Source organism: Nicotiana tomentosiformis, chromosome 3 (assembly GCF_000390325.3).
Source record: "Nicotiana tomentosiformis chromosome 3, ASM39032v3, whole genome shotgun sequence".
In the NCBI taxonomy this organism is placed as follows: Eukaryota; Viridiplantae; Streptophyta; class Magnoliopsida; order Solanales; family Solanaceae; genus Nicotiana; species Nicotiana tomentosiformis.
In genome coordinates, this window is record NC_090814.1 from 110,393,093 (window position 1) to 110,419,099 (window position 26,007).

Consider the following 26,007-nt stretch of genomic DNA (forward strand, 5'->3'; position numbering starts at 1 on the left):
GGACATAAAGTGGAATAGCCACTTTTTGACTAATAGACCAATGGAAAAAATTTATACTAATGTTTATATCAAAATGTATCATTTACATACAGAGTACTTTTATTACCTAATCATAGTTAATTATTATGTTTCTACACCGAATGTGAATAAATAATTTCTAAAATAAGAGCATGACACGTTGAGCTTAAAATGGAGAAACGTGGTCATTGAGAATTCATATAGTCAGTATCAACTTTTTAAAGATTGAAGCGAGGTTGTTATTGTTATAAATAAGAGTGCGCCAATTCAAAATTAACGTCTTCCCACAATGGTTCTCGAAACAAATTCATTGTGGGGAATACTTTACAAACATGTTTTTCTTTCTTCCCATTGAGTCCATACTTTTTACTTCCACCACAAGATATGATTCATGGTAGGGTATAACGCTTGCATTGAAAATACAAGAAAAATAAGTTGCCATTGCTATAAAGGTGTTCTAATATATAAAGTAGTCAATTGTATCATAATAAGATAATTCCTTTGATCCTATAAAAAGAAGACTAAATTCTGCAGTAAATAGATAGTTGTCCTACTGTCTATACTGATATAGCAATAAACCCAACCTGAGGTTTAATTTGTTCAGAGAAAGTTTTCTATGTAATCCCAAATTCCCAATGCCTTTAACGCGCCTAATTGTTACTACATTTAACACAAAGAAACTGCACATTTTAACAGATTGTGGCACAAAAGCTCAGCAGAAGAACATTGTGTCCCTGATATTTTTGTGTAACTTTGGCAGTTGAGGCCCCTCACTCTTCATAATTTCTAGCATCTGTGCCGCTGCCAAACGAGCATAACGAATCGGAGCCACTGCAAAGATCAAAGGATGACAACTTCGTTGATGAATTATTTCCTATTATTGGTTCTGCATAACATCCTAGTTATTCAGAATCAAGAGAAAAAACAATCCATTTTACTCAGGCCATTGCATTGTTAACTAGTCCTTACCTTCATATATAGCACTGGTGCATCTTTGAGACCTAAAATGTTAGGCAAAATAGAAAAGATCAGAGTAGTTCAAACAATAGATAAAACTTAGGCATAAGCACGATGAACTTACATATAGCATAAACAATGGACTAGTTCTTGTGCATCATCTGACGAGAAGCCAATCTCATCCAGCAAAACAAAGTAGTGAATCGGCCTGCTAGTCCCCTGAAATTCGCATTGTGTTTTCTACATTATATAGTGAATACAGGAATGCTAGTGCCAGCACAAAGTTATGTCAAACCTTACTGAACATTCTATGTAAGTGACAAAGCGTTGCTTCAGATTTTTCATAAGAAAAAACGTTAATTTGCAAGTAAAATACTCACAACTCTTGCCGCATGTGCACACATGTAGAAGTTGTTGTTATACAGCGGGTGACAAATTTTAGTATCGACGACTGTGCCTGCCATTAGAAAAGTATAAGTATTCAAATGTATTTATATTATGCTGGTGTTTTCACTAATCCTTATAGTTGTAGGGATTTGAAAGCTCACCAGGAGGAATATTTTCACTGGAATCAGATTGGAACAACTTTGTGTGGTGTCTTCTTTGTGCAATAATTAGAGTGAACTTAGGAGACCAAGTCTCATCCAGGAACTTACAGGCCTATAGTGGTCCATAAAGTGAAATAAGAATCGCGAGCAGCATGGCAGAATCTAAATATGCCTTGATCATAAGGGATATAACAGTACAAACCTTAATAATTTCCTCCATTTCGTTAATACTTTGCTTGAATTGACTTTCACATATACCTTGTCTGAAAAATTTTGCATTAACAAAAACTTTTACAAGTCTATACATAGGCAAATAAGAAGGCAATCTCAAGACAAAAGTCATTCCGATAATGAGGGAGAGAATAATAGTATTATGATGATGGACGATACGAGGATCCACACTAAAATGCTTTACATCAGCAACAGGGAAATGGTATAATCAGCAATGAAGAAATAGTTGGAGATGCAGATGATAATTTTAAAGTCGGGATGTAGAGGACATCAATTAAAGATTTTGGACCTGAATATAATAATCTGCGCAGGCTTCCTCTTCTCTGAGCTTGCATAAAAATCCATCAGCAGCTCCCTAGTAAAAACAAAAGTATTTAGCCTAATATGCTTTAGACGACCTATATCAAACTCCTCATAAGAGTCCCAACTTCATCATCATTCATGTCCTATATGCTTTTAAGTCTAAGCAAACGAAAAATGAGATGAAGGGTTCTTGAAGGTATAGGAAGGAATCGTACCTGATTATGCCCGTGTCCTCCCCTTCTGAAACTGGTTTAAAGAGTGAATGTATAGTTTCAGTCTTAGGTGGTTGGGTACGAATAGATGCTGTATAACAAGAAATCATGGGCCACTGTCTAGAACCAACCACCTAATGCACAAAAATAGGGAGATTACTATCAAATTACAGCAAGCTTTACTGTGCAAAAATAGTCAGCCATAGAATAGAAGTTATAAAATGAAGGATGGCTACTTGCGGAATGTTACAAGAATAGGACTTACTGCAGCAACGGAGGGTAAATCTGACCGTGCAGAAGCAGCATGTCTAACATCCATGCCTAAGATCAATGTAGGAACTTTAGAAACCAAGGGTATGGTCTGTGAAACTTCAGCTGATAGCATAAAATTTATACCACCAAGCTGCAGGAAAACCACAAATTAGAATTTAAAAGCAATAAAAAACATGTGCAAATCAGGGAAAAGTATCCAAGCATGTGTTATGTGTTCCATACTCTTGCATTCATTTTTAAAATAACATTAGCAAGATGAGCTTCGTCAACTCTGTTCATTGCAATGCATTGGTTACGTATTCCAAAGTCCATAAGGCACTTTTTCTTCCACGGACCTAAGACAGTCAATACCGTAAATTGAGTCATTATATTCAAGTAACCAATAAGTGAAAACTGTAGGTCTGAAATGGATATATTTCTACAACCATATAAACGAGAACACTTCGTAGGAAGAAAGCAAAGAACGAATCGAGGAGGATCCTTGCGGAATTTTGAAATTATTTGTTCAAACATCAGGTCCACTCGAACAGAGCCCGGTTTCTTTTTATGCTTAGGATTCTCTTCAAAAACAAATGCTGGGGGACGAATGTGCTGCAACAAAGACAAATTTATATGCTATTCAGTGAATAACTAGAAAGCTTTGCATGTGTCAAATATCTTGTAGAAGTCATTCATACCACCATTCCCTTCATTGCACCCAATTTCGCCAGCTCGGTGTATGAAGAACGAACGTCAAAGCCAGTAGAGAAGTTCACCACAACCCAGAATTCAATTCCTTTTGGCTCTGCAAACTTCTGCATGAGAGGTTAATGATGTCCTCCTCAATCAGAACATATAGATATTACATAAAATAATGTGAAGCACCTTGTCATTAAAATTCCAGCGAGACCTTTTAGGAACAAGATCTACCTTGTTTCCCAACCTCAACTGAAATGGAAGCAACTTGGAAGTATGAGCCATCTGATGTCAAGTTATAAATATAATAATAATTTTAAAAAAATGAATTTAGATATTAAATTAAGATCCTACCAGCGGTGGAGATAAAATACGTCCTCCTACTTGAGTAAATGATTTACTAATTGAGATCCCACAAGCTCGTAGCATGGGATCTGTGTCATAATCGTTGGTTTTAAGTTCCTATTAAAGCAGAAATAATTTTCAGCATTATGCCTCAAGTCTGAAAATATAGATTGTCAAAAGAGTAAAGGGGTGTGAAGGTACCTCATTAAGATCGTTGATGATTTCCATCGGTTTTTGGCTCAACTTCTTCAGTAGAAAGGATCGTTGGTGTATGGATAATTCCTCTTTGTGTCGTTGTAAGGAAACCAAAGAGCAGAGCTAATGCAATATTCAAGAAATTACATTAAGAACTGAGATAACAAGAAATAACAGAAGCAAATAAAAACTACTACCTCAATAGGAATGAACTGGGGTTGACGCTGACTCCCCACATTGATGCATGGCAAGTTTGATGAATAACGGAGTTCTATTCCGTGTCTCTTAACAAAATAATCATAAACTGTCACCTCAACAGTCTGGACATTGTCATTTTGATCGCGGGATCCCTTCAGTCCCAGAAGAAACCTGTTTAATAAACAGCATAATGGAAGAGATACAAATTGCAGAAATTAAAGACGAGAACAAATAAAGGAGAAAATTTAGAAGCTGAAGGCTTACTTCTGCTCTTTGCACGGCCTGTCACTAAGTCCAGTGATTTTGTGTTCTCTATTGGAGTGTGATAGCTTAATTCTGAGATTTTTTAAAATTTGCTTTGCCTGCAGTGCTAGAAACTAGAATTAGACACATAATTCAGCAAATCCTGGAGAGCTGTTGAAAGCTGAGGTAACCTTAGTCCAGTCGATTTTGAAGGGATTATCCACATTTTGGTTGGCCATTAGAAAGTTAACTAGTGGACCTGGCTGTATAATTGTTGTAGTAGATACATCTGTCCAAGTTAAGTCAGAAGCATCACTAAAACTGCTAGAAATGGTTAGAAAGGAATACAAGGAAAGTACATTAACTTACCAAGATTAAAAAATAATCCACCTTGAACAGATCTGAAACTCGAATGGAAACCTCGGCATCCAAGGATACCACCAGTCAAGTCCATAAAGTTCCTTATCTCGTCAGGGAAGTACGATTGGCATAGCAGAAGGCAACTCCTGTCGAGGACAAAAAAAGGGGGGAAAATAAAAAGTCAAGATTGATTTGATGGCTAGAAATAGCTTGCTTTTGGTGGATTAGTATGCACCTCTTTGCATTAGAATGTTGCAAAATGGTGTCTAATGCTCTCAGAACTTCATTATTTCCTGATTTTACTCCATTTGGTGCATCAACCATTGACTGAAAGGGGATGACGGAAACAAAGGTTATCTGTACTTTGAAAGTCTTGAATCCGGATATGATCTTCTGCCTCTTTTGATCAGCCTCACTGAAGTCTCCATTGCCGCTAAGGTTGCCATCTGTCTTGCTCCTAAAGACAAAGCCAGCCATTCCAAGATGCAAAGGGAAACAAAAGATTTAGAGAGAAAAATGATGCTAGATGAAATATTATCCATTTGATGATCGAATGAAATGCTTAAAGCCTTTATATTACCTTTTCGATGTTGCAACATCAAGCACAACTGTGAACTCTAGCTTCTTTTTTGGTAGAGGACAAGCGGTGAATAGGCTCTGTTGCCCATCAGTAGCAAATGTTTGCTCTCCGAACTCAGAGCTGTAAATCTCCCAGAGTTTGTGAATCACTTTTCTAATCAAATTCCTTCGGGTGACAGGGTCCCCATTTTCATAGTGGACATTAACCTTTCACAAGTTAAAAGAGCCATATTTTAGCTCTGCAAATTTCCATGTACTAATCAAACCAAGATAAAATGAACTTACACTATATGAATATAGGTGGCTTGTACCACCTTGAAAGCATACTCTAAAATGATTTGTCAGCAGAAGTATCTTCTTTCCCTTGACCCCTGGACGAGGTCCGTTCATCTGGTTAATATTTGGCCTTAATCTCTCGCTAAGTGATCCACAACCTTTCCCTCGTTCAACTTGCATGGGAACCACATTTGGGGGGATTTCTTGGGGAGGTGGTGGCAAATTTGGCAATAGCCCTTTAGACGCCATTGACTGCTTCCTAAATTGTGTAGAAAAATTTGACAAAAGTCGCAACACAGATTCAGCTGGAATGCGCTTAAGTGAATATAGCTATATCATCTTATGAAAGCATAAAACAAATGAACAAACTAAATGACGAACTAGACCGTGTAGAAGCATAATCCCATTACAAGTTTTAGATTATCTAGACAGCCACATTTCTTATTTTATCAGATAAAATAAACGGAAATACTCGAAAGAGGACAACGTATTAGCTATGAGGACAACCATCTGCTCTTGTATCAAATTGGAGAAGGATATTACCTTGAGATGATCACAAGCTCTTTACGTAAGGATGAGAACAATAAGAAAATGGTGTTTCAAACACTTAATGGTTTGGAGAATGTTTTCTTCATTTATAGTTTAACATACACTTTAGTGAGAATATCAGAAACGTTAATCATGTTATAGTTATTGTGGCAAGAGAGGGTATTTACACATATGGTAAAATAGGAAGAACAGCTAGTACAAAAGGGTAGAAGGTACAGAGATTCATCCTTATCTGAATAGTGCCATGATTACTGATGTTCTTGCTCCTTTTTCTAGTCAAGACGTACTGTAGAAATTCTGGGCAGTTCCACATGTTTAAAATATTTCCAAAAGTTAATGTATGATTTGAGACATTCTTGTGCTGAAGTCCTAATCCTTATTGCTGCAGGTTGAGTCGTGCAATATTCCAAAAAGCAGCAAGGAAAACCTCTTTAAGGTACTTGAAGCTTTCCCAGTCACTAAGTACCACCTCTGTCCAGCAAGGTGCCGGGAGCATAGTGTCTGCAAGGCTGCAAGCCCCCCCCCCCCCCCCCCCCCCAAAACACCTTCATTCCCTAACTTCTCTTCCCTTTTTTTTATCAATCGATCTGTGAAGGGGAGCCTTGGAGCAATACTAAAATCGTCTCCGTGTGGCCTATAGGTCACAGGGTAGACTGTCTACATCATATCTCTTGGAGTACGGCCCTTCTCCGGAGGTAGACTGTCTACATCATATCTCTTGGAGTACGGCCCTTCTCCGGACCCTGCGTGAACACCGAATGCCTTGTGTAGCGATAAGCTTTCTTATACGTGAACTATTTTATTGAGTACCTGCAACCAGATGAGAAGAAGCCTAACCCGTCCCACTTAGGTTTCGTCCCATTTAAGATAAGCATATGAAAAGAAATCACCTTACCTCCAACTTCAACCCCCAAGGCAAAGAACATATTTTTTTTATGCTCTTCCTTTGGGTAAATGCAACGTAATTAGTTCCATAAGTTACTTTACTAAGTTAAGCAAACCTTACAATTGAGAATTTCTTGTTGCTACAATTTAGGGACAAAAGTTAAAAACCCGCAAACATGAAGATATGATTAATAAATTTAGCAAAAAAAAAGAGCAGAAAGCTTTTCTTTTGGGGTGGGGTTTGGGGTGGGGGGTTGAGATCTTTGAAATATCAACACGAAAGCCCGTCTCTTATGAATAAAACAAGAACCAAATGCATGCCGCTTAATCAAACTCAGAACTGGAATGAGATGCCAAACTATATTTCTCACTTGTTCTTTTAACAACAGAAAGTAGAAGCACAAAGGAAAAAACAAGTTATGCTCCGTTGAACATTAACTAAAACACACCGATACACCCGATAACCATAATTTAATTGTCAACTTGTTGCACTATTATACTCCCCCACAATAACTTGGACGTGATCATGAAATTTACAATATCATTTGAAAAAATCAACCAGCTCTTATTCTATCTAGCCAGTCCACACTTTTTCGCGCTTTTTCCATTTGCTGATCAATGCTTCTTCGAGGCTTCTCAAAAAATTCCACACTCCTCCTAGACCTCTCTACTTGATCAAAAGACATCCTTAACTTAGAAATCTTATCTTCACTGAACTTGTAGTCATAGTTTTTCAATTTTTCAGGCTTATCTGTGCTTTTCCTTGGTTTCTCTCTCCGGTCAGTGCTTTTTCTTGGACCTTCAAAACAGTCGGTGCTCTTTCGCGATTGTTCAGGTCGGTCTATACTTTTTCTTGATAAGTTTCTCTGAGAAGGCGGTTTCTCAACAGTAGATACAAACTTCTTCAGGTGTCTGATGTATTCGGGGTATAGTTCTAAGTCACAATGCGTTCCCCCTTTGAGCCATAATGGTTCATATTTTTCCTGGCATAACTCCCATAGTTGTTTCCCGTGGGAGCAGTCAACAACTTCATCAGAAGTGCCCTGCACAACATGAAGAAACTCATGTGAAGACTGTAAGGTTAATTGCTATAGATGACTAAATAATGCTACTTGAGTAACACACATGCAGAGGAGGGAAAAAATAAAACAATAGAGTAGACAAATCGAATGACATGCGCTTGAATAGAGTAGAATGGACATAGATGATTCATACAGCTAATCCCAAATGGTTGGGGACTGAGGTCTGGTTAATTAATTGATTGAACTGCTCAACTTTAAACACGTTTCACTTCATAAGAAATGTGGCCTGTTAACTATCTTTTTTTCCCCTACTGCTGAGGGGTTTTTGGCGGGGTTGAAGAATAGAAACCATTTCACATAGCTCTAGTAATGTACTGACCTGAGTGTACATTTATTGTTTCCTGTCAAATCCGTTTTGATTCCCTCAGGAATGTGTTAAGCATGGTCGCTCGGGCAGAGTTGCTCTGAGAGCTAAACAAGATATCCCTAGTAAACTACCATATGTTACACTGCGCAGAACCATATTTTTGCCATGCGTATTTTCCATTATATATCAACATTTTGCCAGTTATTTAACTCAAGAAGCAATATAATCTCATCTATTGCTCAGAAGCCCACACTAAAGAGTGATTCATACAAATATGGTGTATATATGAGGAGATAATTACTTACATGAATGACCAGGACAGGACATTTCACCAATGGAATCTTGTCGATATTCTGCACAGTAAAAAAGAAAACCATGTTCAATGGTGGATTTTTCATTCATACTACTGTTTATAACAAATAAAAAACAAAATACAGTTAACCAGGCACAAGAAGGTGAATCTGAAAGAGTTGAATAGATCAATTGACAGCTATTTTACCTTATAGATGTCAAACCAATATGTGCGTTTGACTGGATACATGACCCTTAAGCCTGATAGAATGGGACTATGCAAAATAACTGCTCTTAATCGAGGCAAACGAGCAGCCAGGTCAACAGTGGGACCACTTCCAACAGATTGCCCATAAAGAATTATGTCTTCCTGCTTTGCACCATAGCTCTCTTCAAGACACTTGTAAGCAGCTTCAATATCTGCATAAGTGTTGTGCTCACTTGGCTGCATAAAGCATTTAGAGATCAAATTCGGATAATGCTCCTGAGCACTTAATGAAATAATCAGCCTTATTATTCCAGGAAAGTTCTATTGCCAATTACCTTGCCAGATGACTGTCCATAGCCAGAGTAGTCATATCTGCATCATTTAAAACACAAAACAAAATAAGGTGATATATATATATCCAAGTTATCCTCCAATTAAATGATAGATCAATGGAGAGAACTATTAGTCTTATTTACTTGTGCTAGATCCTATAAGGAACACAGATGGAATACATGCCAGATTCATGAACAGGGAAACTTACAAACAGACAAGATGGTTTATAATGGTGAACTAGCCATATCGATCAAGCATCTTCACTACCTCTAAGTTCTAACTTCTACTTACTGAAATTGTTTTTATTGGTAGAACCTAGAGCTAAATTTAGCTAAGACCAGACCTATAAAGTTTATTTAATTTCTTTAGAAAAGGACACAAGACTAACAAAGTTAAGTTTACATACATGAAAATAATGTGAAAATGTTAGGAAAATTACACTCAATAGAAACATACTTGTGAGGGGCACTTAAGGGGATTCCACCAAAAAGCTTGTGGTGGTCATGACTCATGAGAGGGGCACTTTTTGGGGAAGTCTTTTAGAAATGCAGTTTAATCCACGTTTTATCAAACGAAATCTCCTAGAATGGAAATCGAAATACAAAGCTAGCTATAATGAGCAGATTAAAGAGGGGGGGGGGGGGGGGGGTTGTTCCGATACAAGCTTTTCTTGCATATGTTGGGGCCAAACTTTCTTGATGAACTTTAGTAGGGGATAGGTTACAATGGCGAGCGATAAATCTACACTAACCCCTCAGTATTGCATAGTTGAAGTAGTCAAACCAAGTCACACAGAATACATAACTTACTACAGCAAGATCAATGCTGAAAGGAAAAACTTTTCAAACTTAAATGAGTCCTTGTTTCTCTCCACTGATAAATCCTGATTCAAGTGCATGTCAAATCATAAACTCATATTTGAAGCTATCAAAATAAAATTGTCCACAGCAATCCTGGGAGATACACAAATTTTACAGCACGCATAACTAGCAAAAGAGAACCACTGTGGAATCCCATTATATATTTATTTATTTATTTATTTTTGAACTTATTGTGTCTTCCTCAAAAATTAATCAGTACCAACTTTTCCTAGTCAAACAATCCACCAGTTGTCAAAAGGAAAACTTTATTCGAGTATAGACTACTTCAAAGAAGATAATTCTGGACATTTATTTTTTTTCCTTCTATTTTCTCATAGGTTGGCAGAGAAAAAGAAAGGAAAATTATCTGCCTAATTATAGAACCATAGGAAACTTATTTTCCTTCTAAGTTGTTAATCATTTGAGTTTATGAGGATTCAGCGAATATCTCAAAATTCTTGCGCAAAAAAGATCTACGGCGGCCGTACATCCAATTCATATAAAGCCATTCTTTACCTCTAAGCCTTATCGTCATCCCCTGCCAAAGAAAGTTCCCATGTATCTCCAACTACTAAATTTCAAGGCTTTAGAAAGTACAACACCTGGAATGCCGCTTATCCAACTTCTGAAGTGTTCAGACAACTGAATAGAACTCCAGATATATACACCAACCTTCAATCAAACTGTAGATGAAAGCCGTGTATCTTCTTAGTTCTAAAAAGTAGTGATTTCACCATATCTAGTTTCTTATTCACACACATTATACTTGCACATGACTGCATGAATGATCTTAAAACCATTGCATGAGACATTAGCATCAGATTCAGCCGCCATTGTTTGTATGCTTTCTTTGCAGTTATGGAAGTTGGTATTTTTCGCATCTTTCCTTTCTTAAATCTTTCAAATAAGGATTGAAGTCCATTTTCACATCTAACTTTATTTCACTAGGTTATCTAAATCAGTTCAGCTCCAACATTTGCTTTTCCCAGGTCATTAAAGTCGTCTTTCCAAATATCTAGTTTCTTATTCACACACATTATACCTGTACATGACTGCATGAATGATCTTAAAACCATTGCATGAGACATTAGCATCAGATTCAGCCGCCATTGTTTGTATGCTTTCTTTGCAGTTGTGGAAGTTGGTATTTTTCGCATCTTTCCTTTCTTAAATCTTTCAAATAAGGATTGAAGTCCATTTTCACATCTAACTTTATTTCACTAGGTTATCTAAATCAGTTCAGCTCCAACATTTGCTTTTCCCAGGTCATTAAAGTCGTCTTTCCAAATATCTAGTTTCTTATTCACACACATTATACCTTTACATGACTGCATGAATGATCTTAAAACCATTGCATGAGACATTAGCATCAGATTCAGCCGCCATTGTTTGTATGCTTTCTTTGCAGTTGTGGAAGTTGGTATTTTTCGCATCTTTCCTTTCTTAAATCTTTCAAATAAGGATTGAAGTCCATTTTCACATCTAACTTTATTTCACTAGGTTATCTAAATCAGTTCAGCTCCAACATTTGCTTTTCCCAGGTCATTAAAGTCGTCTTTCCAAACACCAGCGTGGTTACCATCCTGGACTAAAAATCTTTAGATCTAATAGTCTAATAGACTAATACTATCACAAACATAAAAATCCAGAAGTAACAAAAGGATCTCCAATAGACAATACATTTTACATGTATAAATGGGAAAGAGGGAAAAGAAAATGCATTTGCTGAATAATGGTAAATAGCAGGGACTATCTAAAGAAAACCTCCAAGAACCATTTAGGAATTAAGATTATACTAATATATATCATGATATTAAAGTATGAGATCACATAGGCAAAGATTCAATTAAAGAGCAAGCCTTCCAAGTTTGACTACTCCTCAACATCCAATAATCCACATCACTCAAGCTGATAAGACTAAGTCCTCAAAATAAATGATAAAGGATGTATGGATAACCCTGGTCCCAATCCTGAATTAAATCTCAATTCCTGAAAAAAGGTGCAATCTTGATATTTCCCAGAGGGGCAATTACTGTAGCATTCTTTCTTCAGAGAACAAAGAGTCACGAAACTGTAAAACTTCAGAGCTAACAACTACCAAAAAACCTTAATTCTACAAAAAGGGGTAATTTTGAAATAAAGGAAGAGATGAAAAGAGAATAATTAATACCCCATGAGATTGACTTTAAGGTGGATGCTAAGCTGGATGAAGAGCTCATACATCTGCCCAACATCAGCGGCGTTACCGTGAGAGTAAAGCAAAGTGGAGGTGGCCATTGGGTAGCGAATGTAAAGGGCGACGATCTCCGTTCCCCGGCGAGTGGGAAGCTTCAAAACGTCGACGTTTTCACGGTGGGGAAAAGTGTCTAGCAGTAACAAGCCAGTAACTTGGTCGGTAATAATCTTGTAGGACGGTGGGCTCGGCGGGAAAAAAGCCAATTTCGCCGCCATAGACGACGTTACCCCACCCATTTTGTATCCTTCTTTATCAAAACACAAATTCTTAGCGGTGTGAATTTCAATTAGCTTATGTAAATGAGTAGAAGTTATTTATGAGTTTAGATGGATTCAGAGAAAAAGAAAAGAAGAAGAAGAGGACATTCCTTTCAGCAGCTTTGCCGTAGAAGATGGTAAAGTGTGTGTCTGTGTGAGAGAGAGAGAGAGGAGGGGACTGACTACTGAGGGGCCTTTTTTGCAGAGGGGAGTGGGAGTGGGAGTGGGGGGAGGGAAGAGAAGATAAAATTATACTACTCCATGAGAAAAGTGAAAGAGGTGAGCCCAGCTGTGATGTCTACTATTCATTACACTATGGCCACATGTGCATGCTTTACTTTATAGTAGTAGTACTACTCATTTTGAACTATAGTTTTTTCTAATTACTATTCCTAATTCCTAATTCCTAATTATAATACCTCAATTATCAGTGGAAAATAAGGGTAAATTAGTTTAGTGCCCCTTACAAATTTGTATTTAGTTTTATGATCTTATTTTTTTTTATACATGAGAGATTTGATTTTATACATAAAAGATTTTTCTTTTACACATAAGATCTAAAATAAACATTTTGTTAAATTCAACATTGTAAAAAGTCACGGAGACCTAAAACCCCGGAAAAGAATATGCCAACCGGGAAGTGTTTTTTCTTAATGTTTGTTTATTACGTATTACTATATGTTAATACTCCTTTTTTGGTGCTTTTGGCATAAACTGAAAAATAAGAATCCTCCTTGTTTTTTTTTGTTTGTTTTTTTCTTTTACCAACTGAGCTGAGGCGGGAGAATCCTCGTTGTTGACTTAGAGTTAGAAATTAAAATGTAACGTTACTATCTCATTAAAGAGCTCTATTTTTGTCTATCCATTCATACGAAAAGTAATGCATGTCCTTGACATTATGTCAAAAACAAAGAAGAAATTAACTCAAATAATCGTTCATCCAACCACTTAAAGTAAAAATAGTCGGATATACATAATTTATGTATATGGTTAGAAAAAGGAAGATGATGAATATGACTTAGTATTTGTATAAAGATCTGTATTTTTCTCCAAACTATATAAAATGGATAAATCAAAAAATTAAAGCATATTGCAATTATTTTAAGTTTCCGAAGTTAATTATCTTTTATATAAAGGGACAATGTCACACTTGATCCAGTTTTTGAATTCTGGCAGAATGAATTGCAGTTATGTTGTTCTCAATTTTGGCTCCAAAGTTGCGATGGCGTTGGTGTAACTTTTCAAAGAGCAACTAAAAAGAAAAGATTAAAGGAAAAAGGTAATTACAAGGAAACTGACTTTTCTTGTTGAATGAAGATACTCTTTTTATATATTTATTTAATTTGAATACACTCTTATCAAAGAGAAAGAAGAAGCAATATGGGAAGAAAAAAAAAGGAGAGATAGTTGACAGAAACTTTATTATAACTTCATTCATAGGATTCTTACAGTGGGTAAATAATGATGTTTGATGTTTAAACACACGTCTTCACTTTCAGCCTTGTTCTTTTTCTTGACTTGATTGCTTATAGTGGCTAATCGTGAAAAACATAGTGTTTAAAAGAAAATTTTGATTGACGAAGACGGAACACCGGACGTGGGGGAATTCGGTACACGTGTCGTCATATTGTCCAGTCGCTTCACTTTCGGCGGTTTATACATTACTCTTCCTGCAATTTGCACACCTCCTAAAAAAAATTTCTTTTGTCCTTTCCCTTGTTGTTGGGCAAGAAATTTGTTATTACAGTATCTATATGATATTGTTAATTTTAAAATGTTTTTAACATATTTGACATTATTTTATTTTTATAAAAATTTTATAAGTGAAAAGTATATGAACTATTCACACTTTTATTTTGATGTAATTTTGTTGTCTCTTTCCAACAAACAATTTTGATATTCTCTTCTATCAGCACTAAATCATCAATAAAAACAAATGAATGAAAATTTCAGAGGTATTTCCAAAGGAAATATAAGAAAATGCATCATTAGCTTCTTTCACGAGCAGAATGGGCACTCGATGCTAATCATATTTCAGTCCACATTTCCTTTTCGTCTCGCTTCGATCTCTTAATTTTACTTTGTACCAAACTTATCTACAAATATTTCTTTTTCTTATCTCTCTCTTCTTTTTCAATAGAAGAACTCGTTGCTTATTTGATCGTTGACAATTATTAAAATTCAAAGCACATTTTGCATTCTGACAAAAGTTTCCTTTGATTCTGCAAGGTTTTGAGGATGCATGTAATCTCTACCCAATGCATTTAAGCTATGATTAAATTCTTATGCTTTTAAATTTAGACTTTACATTTTTAAACTTAGGATTATGATTATTGAATATTCTTTAATTTAGAGCATTCAAGCTTTGAAAACCGCCCGCAATTCCATAATTATCTTGTTTCCACTACAAATTTTCCCTCTTTATTAAAGAAAACATAAGAAATTATGTATTTGTTATGTGTTTGTCCTGATTTTATTACCATATTTGGTTTCTATGAAAGAGCAACATATTTATTATAATTGAGTTTTTCTTCTTGTAGAAGGAAATTATAAATCTTCCATATTTGGCTACTCCCTTTTCTTAGAGTAAAAAGCTTGGACTTCTGTAAATTGAGAAACATTTTTTCTCATTTAGGAGCATCCACAATGTAGCTTGTTTAGGGGGGAAAACTTTTCGGGACAAGTGTTAGTATGTCAATTGTGTTTGTTTCTTTGTGAGGTTGTACTCTCGATATTTTGTAATCTTTTTTATATAGTGGATTGCTCATCTCCACCGTGGACGTAGGTCAATGACCGAACAACGTTAAATGTTTGTGATTCTTTTGTTATATTGTTCTCTCGACGTAGGTCGTTGAGGGTTTGCATTTCTGACATCTGATTATTTTGATCCTAATAATATTTCGTAAGTTTAAATCATTGTCACAAGATTCATAACTTGGCCTTTTCTTCTTGTTTAGTTTATCCTTTAATTGCATAATATAGAGTGCATATTAATAATTCAAGATACAAGCACGTATTGCTTGTTCCACTCATAATTCTTGAACTTATTATGCTAGCAAGATTAACAATGTTGCAGATAATATGCATAACTTTCTTTTCTTCTTATCCAACTAAGTTATGATAAGCAAAGTTGTTCGCTCCCTATAGTTGTTAGAGATAATAAGTACTTGACGGAATAATCAATATGATCAATAACTTCATCGCACAGCTGATCAATAACTTCTTGAAACTTGTATGGAAAAAAAAGAACTAGTACAGTAGCAATTTTCTATCTAATATGGGGTTTTAAAATGTTAATCCTAGAGATCTACAGTAGAAGAATATTGGCGAGAAGCTAATATTAGTCAATTTTGTTGGGAGAATCAACGGTTAGGTGGGTTTCCAGCTAAGGAAGTGGGGATTGGCATTCTATGTACATATTTGTTGCTTGTGACTTTGCCAAGTTTGCATGTTAGAGATCCTAAATTCCTGATAAGTCTCTCTCTTTATCCTATGTCTTAATCAAATCACATCTACACTTTCCTTTGGTCCCCCCCCAAAGGCCTAAACTAAATTAGGACACAAATCTCAAGTTTCTCAACCCCACCCACATGAGTGAGACCATATATTATACACTTCCATGTACTAAAAAGAATGAATGTAGGAGGGAGAGAGTATGTTGGCCAAGTTTTGGACCCTTTCTTCGATGTTGATAAACTATTTCTACTACGTCTCACTCTTCACATGTCCCTTCTTTCTCTACTCAATTTGAAGAGTCTTTTTCAAAATTTTCGTTTCCTCTCTCCAATTTTAGCCACTACGCAACTTTTTTTTCTTTTCTTTTTCCTTTGTTATGAGATTTGGGGGTATACCTCAGAATAAATTTTTGCTTGCCGACTCAGACGTTATTTGTACCGAATATATTGTTGTACTGTAAACTTTTGCTTACCAATTCAGATTTTATTTGAGGGATCACACAGAGATATATTGTTGTTATTGTAAACTTTTGCTTACCGAAGCTTGACTTCGGTCCGATTAAAAGCAATCTATCCATCTTGAAAAATATACATAAACGAATTCACAAGAAAATTCATCAACGAGTAACTATGGAATTAGCTTTTTGTGATAATGCTTTGTGTTTAAGTGTATGAATTAAGTTGTAATAATTGATTAAAACGCATCTTATATCATGATAATTTAATAAGCCTATGAGACAAAAGATTAGCTGTGAAGTTCAAAATAAAGCAATATGAAATATATTAAATAAATTAGGCGTAAAGAGGAATTAGATGTGAGATAAAGATATGGGAAAACGAACCAAACCAACCCTTAATCACAAAATCCAATTCCGTCTTAATAAGCAAACCAAAGGCAGGAGAAAATTTAGTCACGCGTAATCCACAAAAAATCAAACGACCCTTTCATAAATCTATTTAACCTGATCATCCTTCTCACATCTCCAGTACCCTGTGATCCTGCAAAAAAAAATTAAAATTTAATATTCCTATTGAATCTATAATTATAACTATAGGGGTATATTCAATTCAATAATTCCATCATAATTTCCGGAGTCTTGTACAATTTATCCATTTCTTCAGTCCTGTTGATGAACAAAATAACATTAATGATTACATCCCCAACTTAAGGGCTAAGAAATTTATGCTGTTGGTAACTCCGGGTCAGTTCGGCCCAAAGCATACCAACGAGACCAGAGAATGTAAGTGTGTTTTTCTGCATATCAAGTGACGCAGAAGTACTGTCTGCTGTTTTAAACGGGTTTAGATTAAAAGATAGTGAAACATAGAGAAAGACTAATTTCTCTTCTTCTTCTTTTCTTATGAATAAGGTTTTGGTAGTGAAGATCAATGAATGAGTTTACTGCTAAATTATAAACATTCTTTAAGCTAGCGTTTGACCATAGATTCCCAAATTTATTCTGAAAAATTTAATTTTGGTGAATTTTAGTTTGAAGATAAAAATGTGTTTGGACATCTCTTTTGGGTGAAGTTTGGTATGGAAAAACATGAAACATGACTTATACACACAAGTTCTAAAAACTATTACAAATACCCAACAATACCATTATCAATAGTATTCATTATATTATCGCAAATCATAGTCCTGAATATAATAAATTTGATACAAAATTATCATGTTTATAATGAACTACATGATACACTATCAGATGACCGAGAATACGAAGTAACATCGTTACAAAATAATAAATGGTGGGTTCTTTTATAAAATATAAAAGTTTGGGTAATTTTTAAAAAATATAATAGTGATATTTTGGCCCAAAACCAGTTATTGAGCTGGTTTTGGGACTTGGGATTTGGCCAAAATGTAGGTAAAATCTATGGCCAAACATGTGTTTGCCAAATAAAACCCAAGTTTATTTTGGCAAAATGTATGGCCAAACGGGTCCTAAGATCCTTGTCAAAAGTAGAGCTGTCAAAACGGCAGCTCAGCCCAGCCCAACCCTCGTGAGCTTTTAAATTTGGTAGGTTAGGACGGGCCAGACCACCATATGAATTGGCCTTAAAATGGTCAGCCAAATCCAGCCCTAAGAGGGCCGCCAGCTAGGGCGGGCCGGCCTTTCAATTTTTTTTTTAGAAAAAAGAATTTCTTTAAATCCTTAAATATTTTTTCGTGATATAGTCGATTAATCATGTAAACAACTTCTGTTTGCTTAGAGCATACAAGATGCTTGATATTTGACGAGGAATCTCGTAATTGAAATGCAAATTCTCTATTTCTCTAGCTCTTCTTTTTTAAAGTTACATGAATATTTTTTTAATACTTTTCTTTCATTTTCCTTAGATTTAGGGATTGCTTCAATAAATTTATATACTGAGGTTTTTTAATTTAGGATTAACATTATTTGCTGATTTCATCATTATAATCCATAAAATTTTTAAAATTCTTGAAATTTGCTAGTGGTCAATTATTTTTTTTGTGTATTTAAAATTGATCTTTTTCTATATTGAGGAACAATTTAAATATTAATAATATATTAAAGTAATCCAAACTGATCATTGGCCACTTATAGTAATATATTTTTTTGAAAAAAGATTATTATGGGCCACCTAAAACTTTTCGACTTCGTTATTAATTAGGCAAAAGAAAAATTAATTATGTCATTACATGCATGTCAAAAATTTAAATTCTAGTTGATATGAAAGGGTAAATAAGCAATATAGGGTTGGGGAATGGGGACTATAATTAATAGTTTTTTTAGTTTTTACTTTTTTAAATATTAAATATTTAATAGTTAATTAATTTTTAGTTCACGGACCGGCCCAGGCCCAGCCTCGGTCAAGTCTCAAGGGCCAACATGCTGACTTGGGCCGGGCTTATAAGCCTCAGTTTTAAATGGGTTCAAAAAATCCTAACCCAACCCAACCTAAATAGCGGGTTGGGTTGAACTGGCCTTATGGTTCAAGCCCATTTTGACGGCTCTAGTCAAAAGTATGGCGGAATTAAAATCAATATCCATGTAAAACATCTACTTTAAATAATGCATATCCGGTATTTTTTATTCTCTCTTGTCATTCGATTTCTTTTCATATGTTTGAGATGTAATTTGAGCTCGAGACGCGATTAAACAAAATTTTCATGTCTCGCGAGAAAAGAAAATATATAGATGCACTTTATAATATTACGTTCTATTAATGCTTTTGTCCATTTTGACTTAAAGATCAACCTCGAGATGTTTACCAATAAGATGATACAGTTGAATTTATACGTGGTTTCTATACAAGTGAACTAATTTGATCCTGAAATAATGTAATAATTAAAGAAATATACAATACTTAGCCTTGAAATGTAGATGAAGCATCAGAGATGACAGTTCCGGGAATAAGGTTTCCGGACAAAGCAATGAGGAGATCAAAAAGCAAGAAAGTAAGATTGTATTAAGATTTGTATAAAATATAGTATATGTTTAGCCAGAAAAATCGTGTCATTTACAATGATAATTGAGCTCACTATTTATAGTTATGTCTAGGGAAGAAGGTCCTAAGATCGTGCCATTCTTTAATATTAATTATGAGGGTCATTAATGAAAATGTAATGGTGAGTATAAATGTCAAATTCTCTGTAACGGACCTTCGCTCTTAATGCTGCAGAATATTTCCTATTAAATGCTACCGGGCGCAGATCATTTAACACACCTAATGTTATCCTTTCCGGTGACAAGCGGAATGACTGCGTTCGTTCTTCGACCATAAACCTCTGCAAGTGTGGCCACTATAATTTTCTATCTAGCATGGATGATGACAACAACCATCGGTGGATGAAACAGTTCGTTGCAGTCGCCACCAATGACATCATTCCGACAACGGCTTCATCCTTTCCAGCTACTTAGAACCGCACTCGTAAGCTCTTTGTTTAGTATTCTTTTTACTAGATATTCCTTTATGGCCATATCAACTCTTCACCCTTCGCATGTTTCAGCAACTCGATGGATCTCACCGGTGGTGGAAGGTTTGGACAGGTGGGTTCAAAATATCTTGGACGTCACGACGCCCAAAACTCGTTTGTGGAAAGAACTCGTCCTTAAATATGGGTGGAAGGCCGAAAATCAAGGTAATTTTAATTTACCTTGCTTTCATTTATTTTTGTATATGGAGACCTTGGTTGAACCCTTCTGACTTGTTCATGAAATTAGGTCTACCTGCAGGCTCTGCTGTTGTCCCCTAGGAGGACGTTTTGGTTGATCCTACTGATGCAGTGAGGCTGCTTCAGGAAAATCTTACTCGAACGAGTATCTACGGGCCTTTTTCGGGCGCTAACACTTCTTTACGGAGTCCCCAGCCGGAGGATAAGCAACCAAAGAAAAGACGTTCCTCCACGGCCGGGGAAAAGAATAAGAGAGCAAAGACTGATGTCCCCGAGTCATCTCCGGTGGCGATGACGATTAGTCCTCCTTCCGGGCTGGTCATAGACACCGTGATGATTGATGATGGTGAAGAAGTTGTTGATGAGGGAGCTTCTTTACATAGAAGGTGACGATCCTCATCATATCAACACGATGCTCGACCTGCTGAGATAGTTACACCAACTGAAGACGATGTCTCGGCACTTGAGGGAGAATATGATTTGGTAGAAAATGCCAACTCCCATTTTCGGTCCCCAATTGTTGTAACCGGTGCTGCGAGGCTGAGTATCGAGTTCTTGCCGTTTTTGGTTGGCGAGCATCCAATAGCCATCACTGCACTTGATGCAGCTGCTTCTCACTCTTCAACTCTACCAACTTCATCTCCACCTTCACCAACACCAGCTACTGCTATATCACTTCCATCTTCATCCACTCTTCCACCAACAGTTGCTACATCACCTCCATCAGCCGTATCTGACCACGAAGAAGGTGTTCCTCTTTCGCAGTCCCCAGTTCATGAGAATTTGGGATAAAATTATGCTGCCCCTTCTGAAGATCCACAAAGGAGGAGGAACGTTACTCTTTCGGTCTATACCAGATGTAACTTTCTATCCCAGTCGGTGGAGCTTGCTAATTATCTGAAGCCTTTGGCTTCAGAAAAAGACTAGAAAAAGATTTGGGCACTCTCGGGAGAGTGCTTTTTGAACAATGTCATGCACAATGCCACATCGGTACGTTCTTTTCTTCCTTCATTACTTCTTCTACTTTTTGTATGAATATATTCTAAATTTTACTTCTTATTTTGTAGGCCAACTTTATTGCTTTTGAGGGCCTTCAAAGGTTGATTCGTGAAAAGGAAGAACTTACTTCCAAATGGAATCAGCTTTTGGGGGAAAGAGACCAAATTTTTCTCCGCATCTCGGAACTGGAAAGCAACTCTACTGAGACTGTTGTGTTTGAAAGCTCTCTTGCAGCAAAGCGAGCAAGAAGTGGAAACCTTTAGCCAAGAAATTGGCTCGATGAGGGTTAGTTTTGATGAAGCTAAGTCCAAATGGGTTGAAGTCTAGGACGCCGTTCTTGCTGCAACCGAGCGCGAGGCTGCTACTGCCAAAATAATGACTAACTTAGAAGCAGCCTTGAACTCCAAACTTGAAGAGCTTACTGCTGTGAGGGAGAAACGCGCCCAGCTAGAAGAGAAGTATAAGAAAACTATCTAGCATTGTAGGTTCTTTAGTTCAAATGTCCACGGCCTTAATGTCAGCCTCAAATCTTCTAGGTTCGCTCGGGAAAGCCTTTCTGTCGAGGTTACCCAATTCATAGAAGAACTTAAGCGTCGAGCGACCTCCCTCGTTGTTGAAAAAACTTATGCTATGTACAGCATGAGGAGAAAACCCTTGGAGAAGGCCAAAGATGGTATCATCGACTTTGATGCCAAAATTGCTAAGGCCCGAGAGCTTGAGTTAGATGCTAAAAATGGGCTCCCGGCATAGTCTGATGCCCCTGGTTCTTCTGGTTCCGGTTCAGAGTTTTCGGAAACTGAAGAGGGATCGGAAGGTGATGATGGTGAAGATCAAACTGGGAAAACGTCGAGCCATCGGTGGACCCACCTACTTCTCCCAGGAATGCGGACACTTCTGTTCCTCCTGGTTCTGGAGGCGCTGCAGTTTATCTTTTCTTTTCTTTTCCCATTTTGAACTTTTACCGTTTTGGCACGTTCTTGTAAATAAAGACATATTTTTGCTCAAGTATCATTTGAGTCTTATTTTCGTTTGAATATGCATGCAAGTCTTTAGTCTCTGCATTTGCTCGAGAGTTCTACGCACGTTTTCCTATCCGCGCTATACTATATGTAGTCTCGAATGTGGTTTCCTCGAAGCACTTTGGTTCCGAGCATTATCCCTTTTTCATGAGGGTTTCTATAAGTATTTGCACAAGTTTACTTTTTGTGTCCTTTTCATATGTGGCTTCGGGTGTATTTTTCCCCGAAGGCAATTTTGATTCTGGGTATAGATTCTTCCAGAACCAACCCTTTAACGTGAGGATTTTTATAAGTATTTGCACAAGTTTACTTTTTCATTCCTTTTCATATATGGCTTCGAGTGTATTTTTCCCCGAATGCATTTTTGATTCTGGGCAGAGATTCTTCCGGAACCAACCCTTTAACGTGAGAGTTTTTATAAGAGAGGACCCTCTTATGTTTTCGGTGCTCTTGAAGAGGACGTCTCCCTGTTCATTACGGCACTAACATTTGAAGTACTTGTTTAACTTTTAAATGACAAAGTTTTTTATCGTTCAGACAAGAAACAAGATAAAAACAATAGGATTTCATTTTATTCCTTCTATTTTCAAAAAGATACATAAGCATTTGCTATGCTGAAAAGAAATTGACATTACTTATGGCTATCTTGTACAACTTGTTTCTACGGGGCTGGCTGTGCAGTCCCTGGTCCCGATGATGCAATTAGTTTCCGGATTTTTATTCCCTGGTTGACGTGGAAGTCGTTGTTGCTGTATCCTCATACCATTCCCTCTAGTGTTCTAATGCGAAGAGTGCGAATTGGAATAGTGGAAGTCCTGTATCTTCGAAGATTCCACTAATGAATTGCTAGATAATCCTCAACTTGGTAACACAACTTTACTTCTCCTCAGGAATTTATGCTATCGAGCGAAGAAATATCTAACAACCCTCTAGTTGTATGTGCTCGTGAACGGTTGGGTAACCTTTATTCGGTAGCAAACTTAACTTCCCAGTGGGAATTTGCTATCGAACCAAAGATTATCTAACCGTCCCCGAGTGTAAGTTTGCTTGTTTGCCTTGCTATCAAAGGTCTTATTGTTGTTGTCTTCGTAGTATGCTTTATATTGCTGCCTCATTAAAAAACTTGCCAGAAAAAACCAATTGGGACAAAAACTAAATGAAGGAAAAAAGAGTGCAACACATACTTTCCCCTTGAATAATGTTCATCAGCAATAATATCTTTTGAGGTGTGCCACATTCCAGTTGCTCAGCAACTTGTCTCCATTCTGGTTCTCCAACTCATATAAACCTTTCCCAGTGATAGCTGAAATCCGATAGGGACCTTCCCATATTGGACCTAGCTTTTTCGCGTTAAGCTCTGGGGTATTTTGGGTTACTTTCCTAAGAAACAAGTCTCCTACTTTGAAATAACGGAAGTTGGCTCTTCGATTATAATATCTCTTCATTCTCTGCTTTTGAGCTACCATTCTTACATGTGCCAAGTCTCTGCGTTCCTCGAGCGGTTCCAAGTCGATTAACATCGCTTCATTGTTTGATTCTTCATCTGCCCGAAAATATCTCAAAGTGGGTTTACCTACTTCCACTGGGATAAGGGCTTTTGCATCGTACATAAGGGAAAAAAGGAGTCTCTCTTGTACTCGATTTGGCCGTTGTTTGGTAAGCCCATAGAACTCCGAGAAATTCTTCGGGCCATTTTTCTTTTGCTGCTTCCAACCTTTTCTTGAGGTTTTGAAAATCACTTTGTTTGTCGACTCCGCCTGACTGTTTGCGCTCGGATGATAAGGAGAAGATGTGATCCTCTTTATCTTCAAATCTTGGGGGAATTTTGTAACTTTTGCATTGATAAATTGTGGCCCATTGTCGTATTTTATCTCTTTTGGTATTCCAAACCTGCAAATTATATTTTCCCACAGGAAATCGACCATTTCGCGTTCTCCGATCTTCTGATAATGACCTATCGCCACTCATTTAGAAAAATACTCAATCAAAATTAAAAGAAATTTTACCTTTACGGGAGTCGGTGGCAGCGGTCTGACGATGTCCATCCCTCATTTCATGAACGACCATGGGAACAGAATCGAATGTAAGGGTTATGCTGTTTGGTGTACTAATGGTGCATAGCATTGGCACTTATCACATTTTCGTATGAAGTCTTTGGCGTCTTGTTCCATGCGAAGCCAGTAATATCCTGTCCGTACCAACTTCAGTACCAAAGAATATGCACTCGGGTGATTGCCGTAAATCCTTTCATGGACTTCTCTCATAACATAATTAGCTTCTGACGCTCCTTAGCATCGGGCCAGCTGGCCTTGGAAGGATTTTCTACATAATTGGCCTCTCTTGAAGCTATAACGTGTAGCTTTGGCGCGTAACGCCCGTGATGCTTTTGGGTCTTCGAGCAACTTTCCGTGCTCGAGATAGTTGATTATTTCATTTCTCCAGTCCCAGAACACACTAGTTGAATTTACCTCATAATAACCATCCGTATCCAAAACTGAGCTCATCAGTTGTACTACCGTCCCAGATTCTAATTCCTTTATTTACATCCATGATCCTAAGTTTGGTAATGCATCTGCTTCTGCGTTATCCTCCCTCGGGATGTGAGTAATTGACCACTCCCGAAATTGCGCCAAAAGAGCCTGGACTATTACTACGTATTGTTGCATACGTTCTTCTTTGGTATCAAAGATCCCGTAGACCTAATTTACCACTAGCTGCAAGTCACATTTAATTTCAATAACCTTGGAATCAAGTCCCCGAGCCAATTCGAGCCCTGCAATGAAAGCTTCATACTCTGCTTCATTGTTAGTTAAAGGGATCGGTCTGATGGCTTGCCTTAGGGTTTCCCCCGAAGGCGTGATTAGGACTGTTCCAAGTCCAGGCCCCTTTACATTAGAAGCTCCATCCGTAAATAAGGTCCAGACCCCCGATGTTGATTCCGACATCATTACTGCCTTCTTGGTTGCTAGAGGTAGCAGTCCCGAACTGAAATCGGCCACAAAGTTAGCCAAGACTTGTGACTTAATTGCATTCCTTGGTTTGTACTCTATGTCGAACTCACTTATTTCGATAGCCCATTTGGACAATCTTCCCGAGAGCTCGGGTTTATGGAGGATGTTCCGCAAAGGGAAAGTAGTCACCACAACTATTGGGTGACATTGGAAGTAGGGCCTCAACTTCCGAGCGGCGACTACAAGAGCTAAGTCCAAATTTTCCAAATGTGGGTAGCGAGTTTCTGCTCCTGTTAAAATTTTGCTAATGTAATAAATGGAAAATTACGTACCTTCATCCTCCCGGACTAAAATTACACTTATCGTAACTTCTGAAACCGCGAAGTAGACTAGCAATATTTCACCTTCTTTTGGTTTTGAGAGAAATGGAGGACTCGATAAGTACTTTTTCAGATCCTTCAGAGCATGCTGGCACTACGGTGTCCATTCAAAATTCTTCTTCTTTTTGAGCAGTGTGAAGAAGCAGTGACATTTTTTCGATGACCGGGAAATGAACCTGCTCAAAGCTGCTAATCTTCATGTAAGCCGTTGGACTTCCTTTACATTCGACAATTGATTCGGGATATCCTCTATGGCCTTGATTTTGTCAGGGTTTACCTCAATTCCCCTTTGTGAGACCAGAAATCCCAGAAACTTACCAGAATTGACCCCGAACGCACACTTCTCAGGATTAAGTTTCATGTTATGCTTCCTCAGGATGTCCAATGTTTCTTGCAAATGTTTAAGATGGTCATCCATATTCAAAGATTTAACGAGCATGTCGTCTATATAAACTTCCATAGTCTTTTCTATTTGCTTTTCGAACATTTTATTTACGAGCCATTGATAAGTGGCTCCATCGTTTTTCAACTCGAAGGGCATTACATTGTAACAATATATTCAAAACTCGTTATAAACAAAGTTTTTTCCTGATCTTCCGGGTTCATCTTGATTTGGTTGTACCCGGAATAAGCATCGA

General features: G+C 37.1%; 2 protein-coding genes across 2 annotated transcripts; both read right to left on the minus strand.

The window, feature by feature from the left end:
- Window positions 1-538: 538 nt before the first annotated feature.
- Window positions 539-5,035, minus strand: LOC104091045 (protein argonaute 4B-like). The gene is made up of 20 exons (XM_070198979.1): window positions 4,794-5,035; window positions 4,568-4,704; window positions 4,390-4,487; window positions 4,220-4,317; window positions 3,955-4,126; window positions 3,764-3,880; window positions 3,572-3,679; window positions 3,407-3,469; window positions 3,223-3,336; window positions 2,968-3,133; window positions 2,765-2,877; window positions 2,535-2,672; window positions 2,273-2,403; window positions 2,044-2,109; window positions 1,726-1,786; window positions 1,524-1,635; window positions 1,356-1,432; window positions 1,100-1,194; window positions 988-1,019; window positions 539-849 (listed from the first exon to the last, which is right to left on the minus strand). The coding sequence occupies exons 1-20, from the start codon at window positions 5,033-5,035 to the stop codon at window positions 731-733; spliced, it is 2,259 nt and encodes a 752-aa protein (XP_070055080.1). The 3' UTR covers window positions 539-730.
- Window positions 5,036-7,188: 2,153 nt separating this feature from the next.
- Window positions 7,189-12,684, minus strand: LOC104091048 (uncharacterized). The gene is made up of 5 exons (XM_070197432.1): window positions 12,099-12,684; window positions 9,071-9,107; window positions 8,736-8,972; window positions 8,542-8,589; window positions 7,189-7,890 (listed from the first exon to the last, which is right to left on the minus strand). Exons 1-5 carry the CDS (start codon window positions 12,398-12,400, stop codon window positions 7,402-7,404), a joined length of 1,113 nt encoding a protein of 370 aa, XP_070053533.1. The 5' UTR covers window positions 12,401-12,684; the 3' UTR covers window positions 7,189-7,401.
- Between the last annotated feature and the right edge of the window lie 13,323 nt (window positions 12,685-26,007).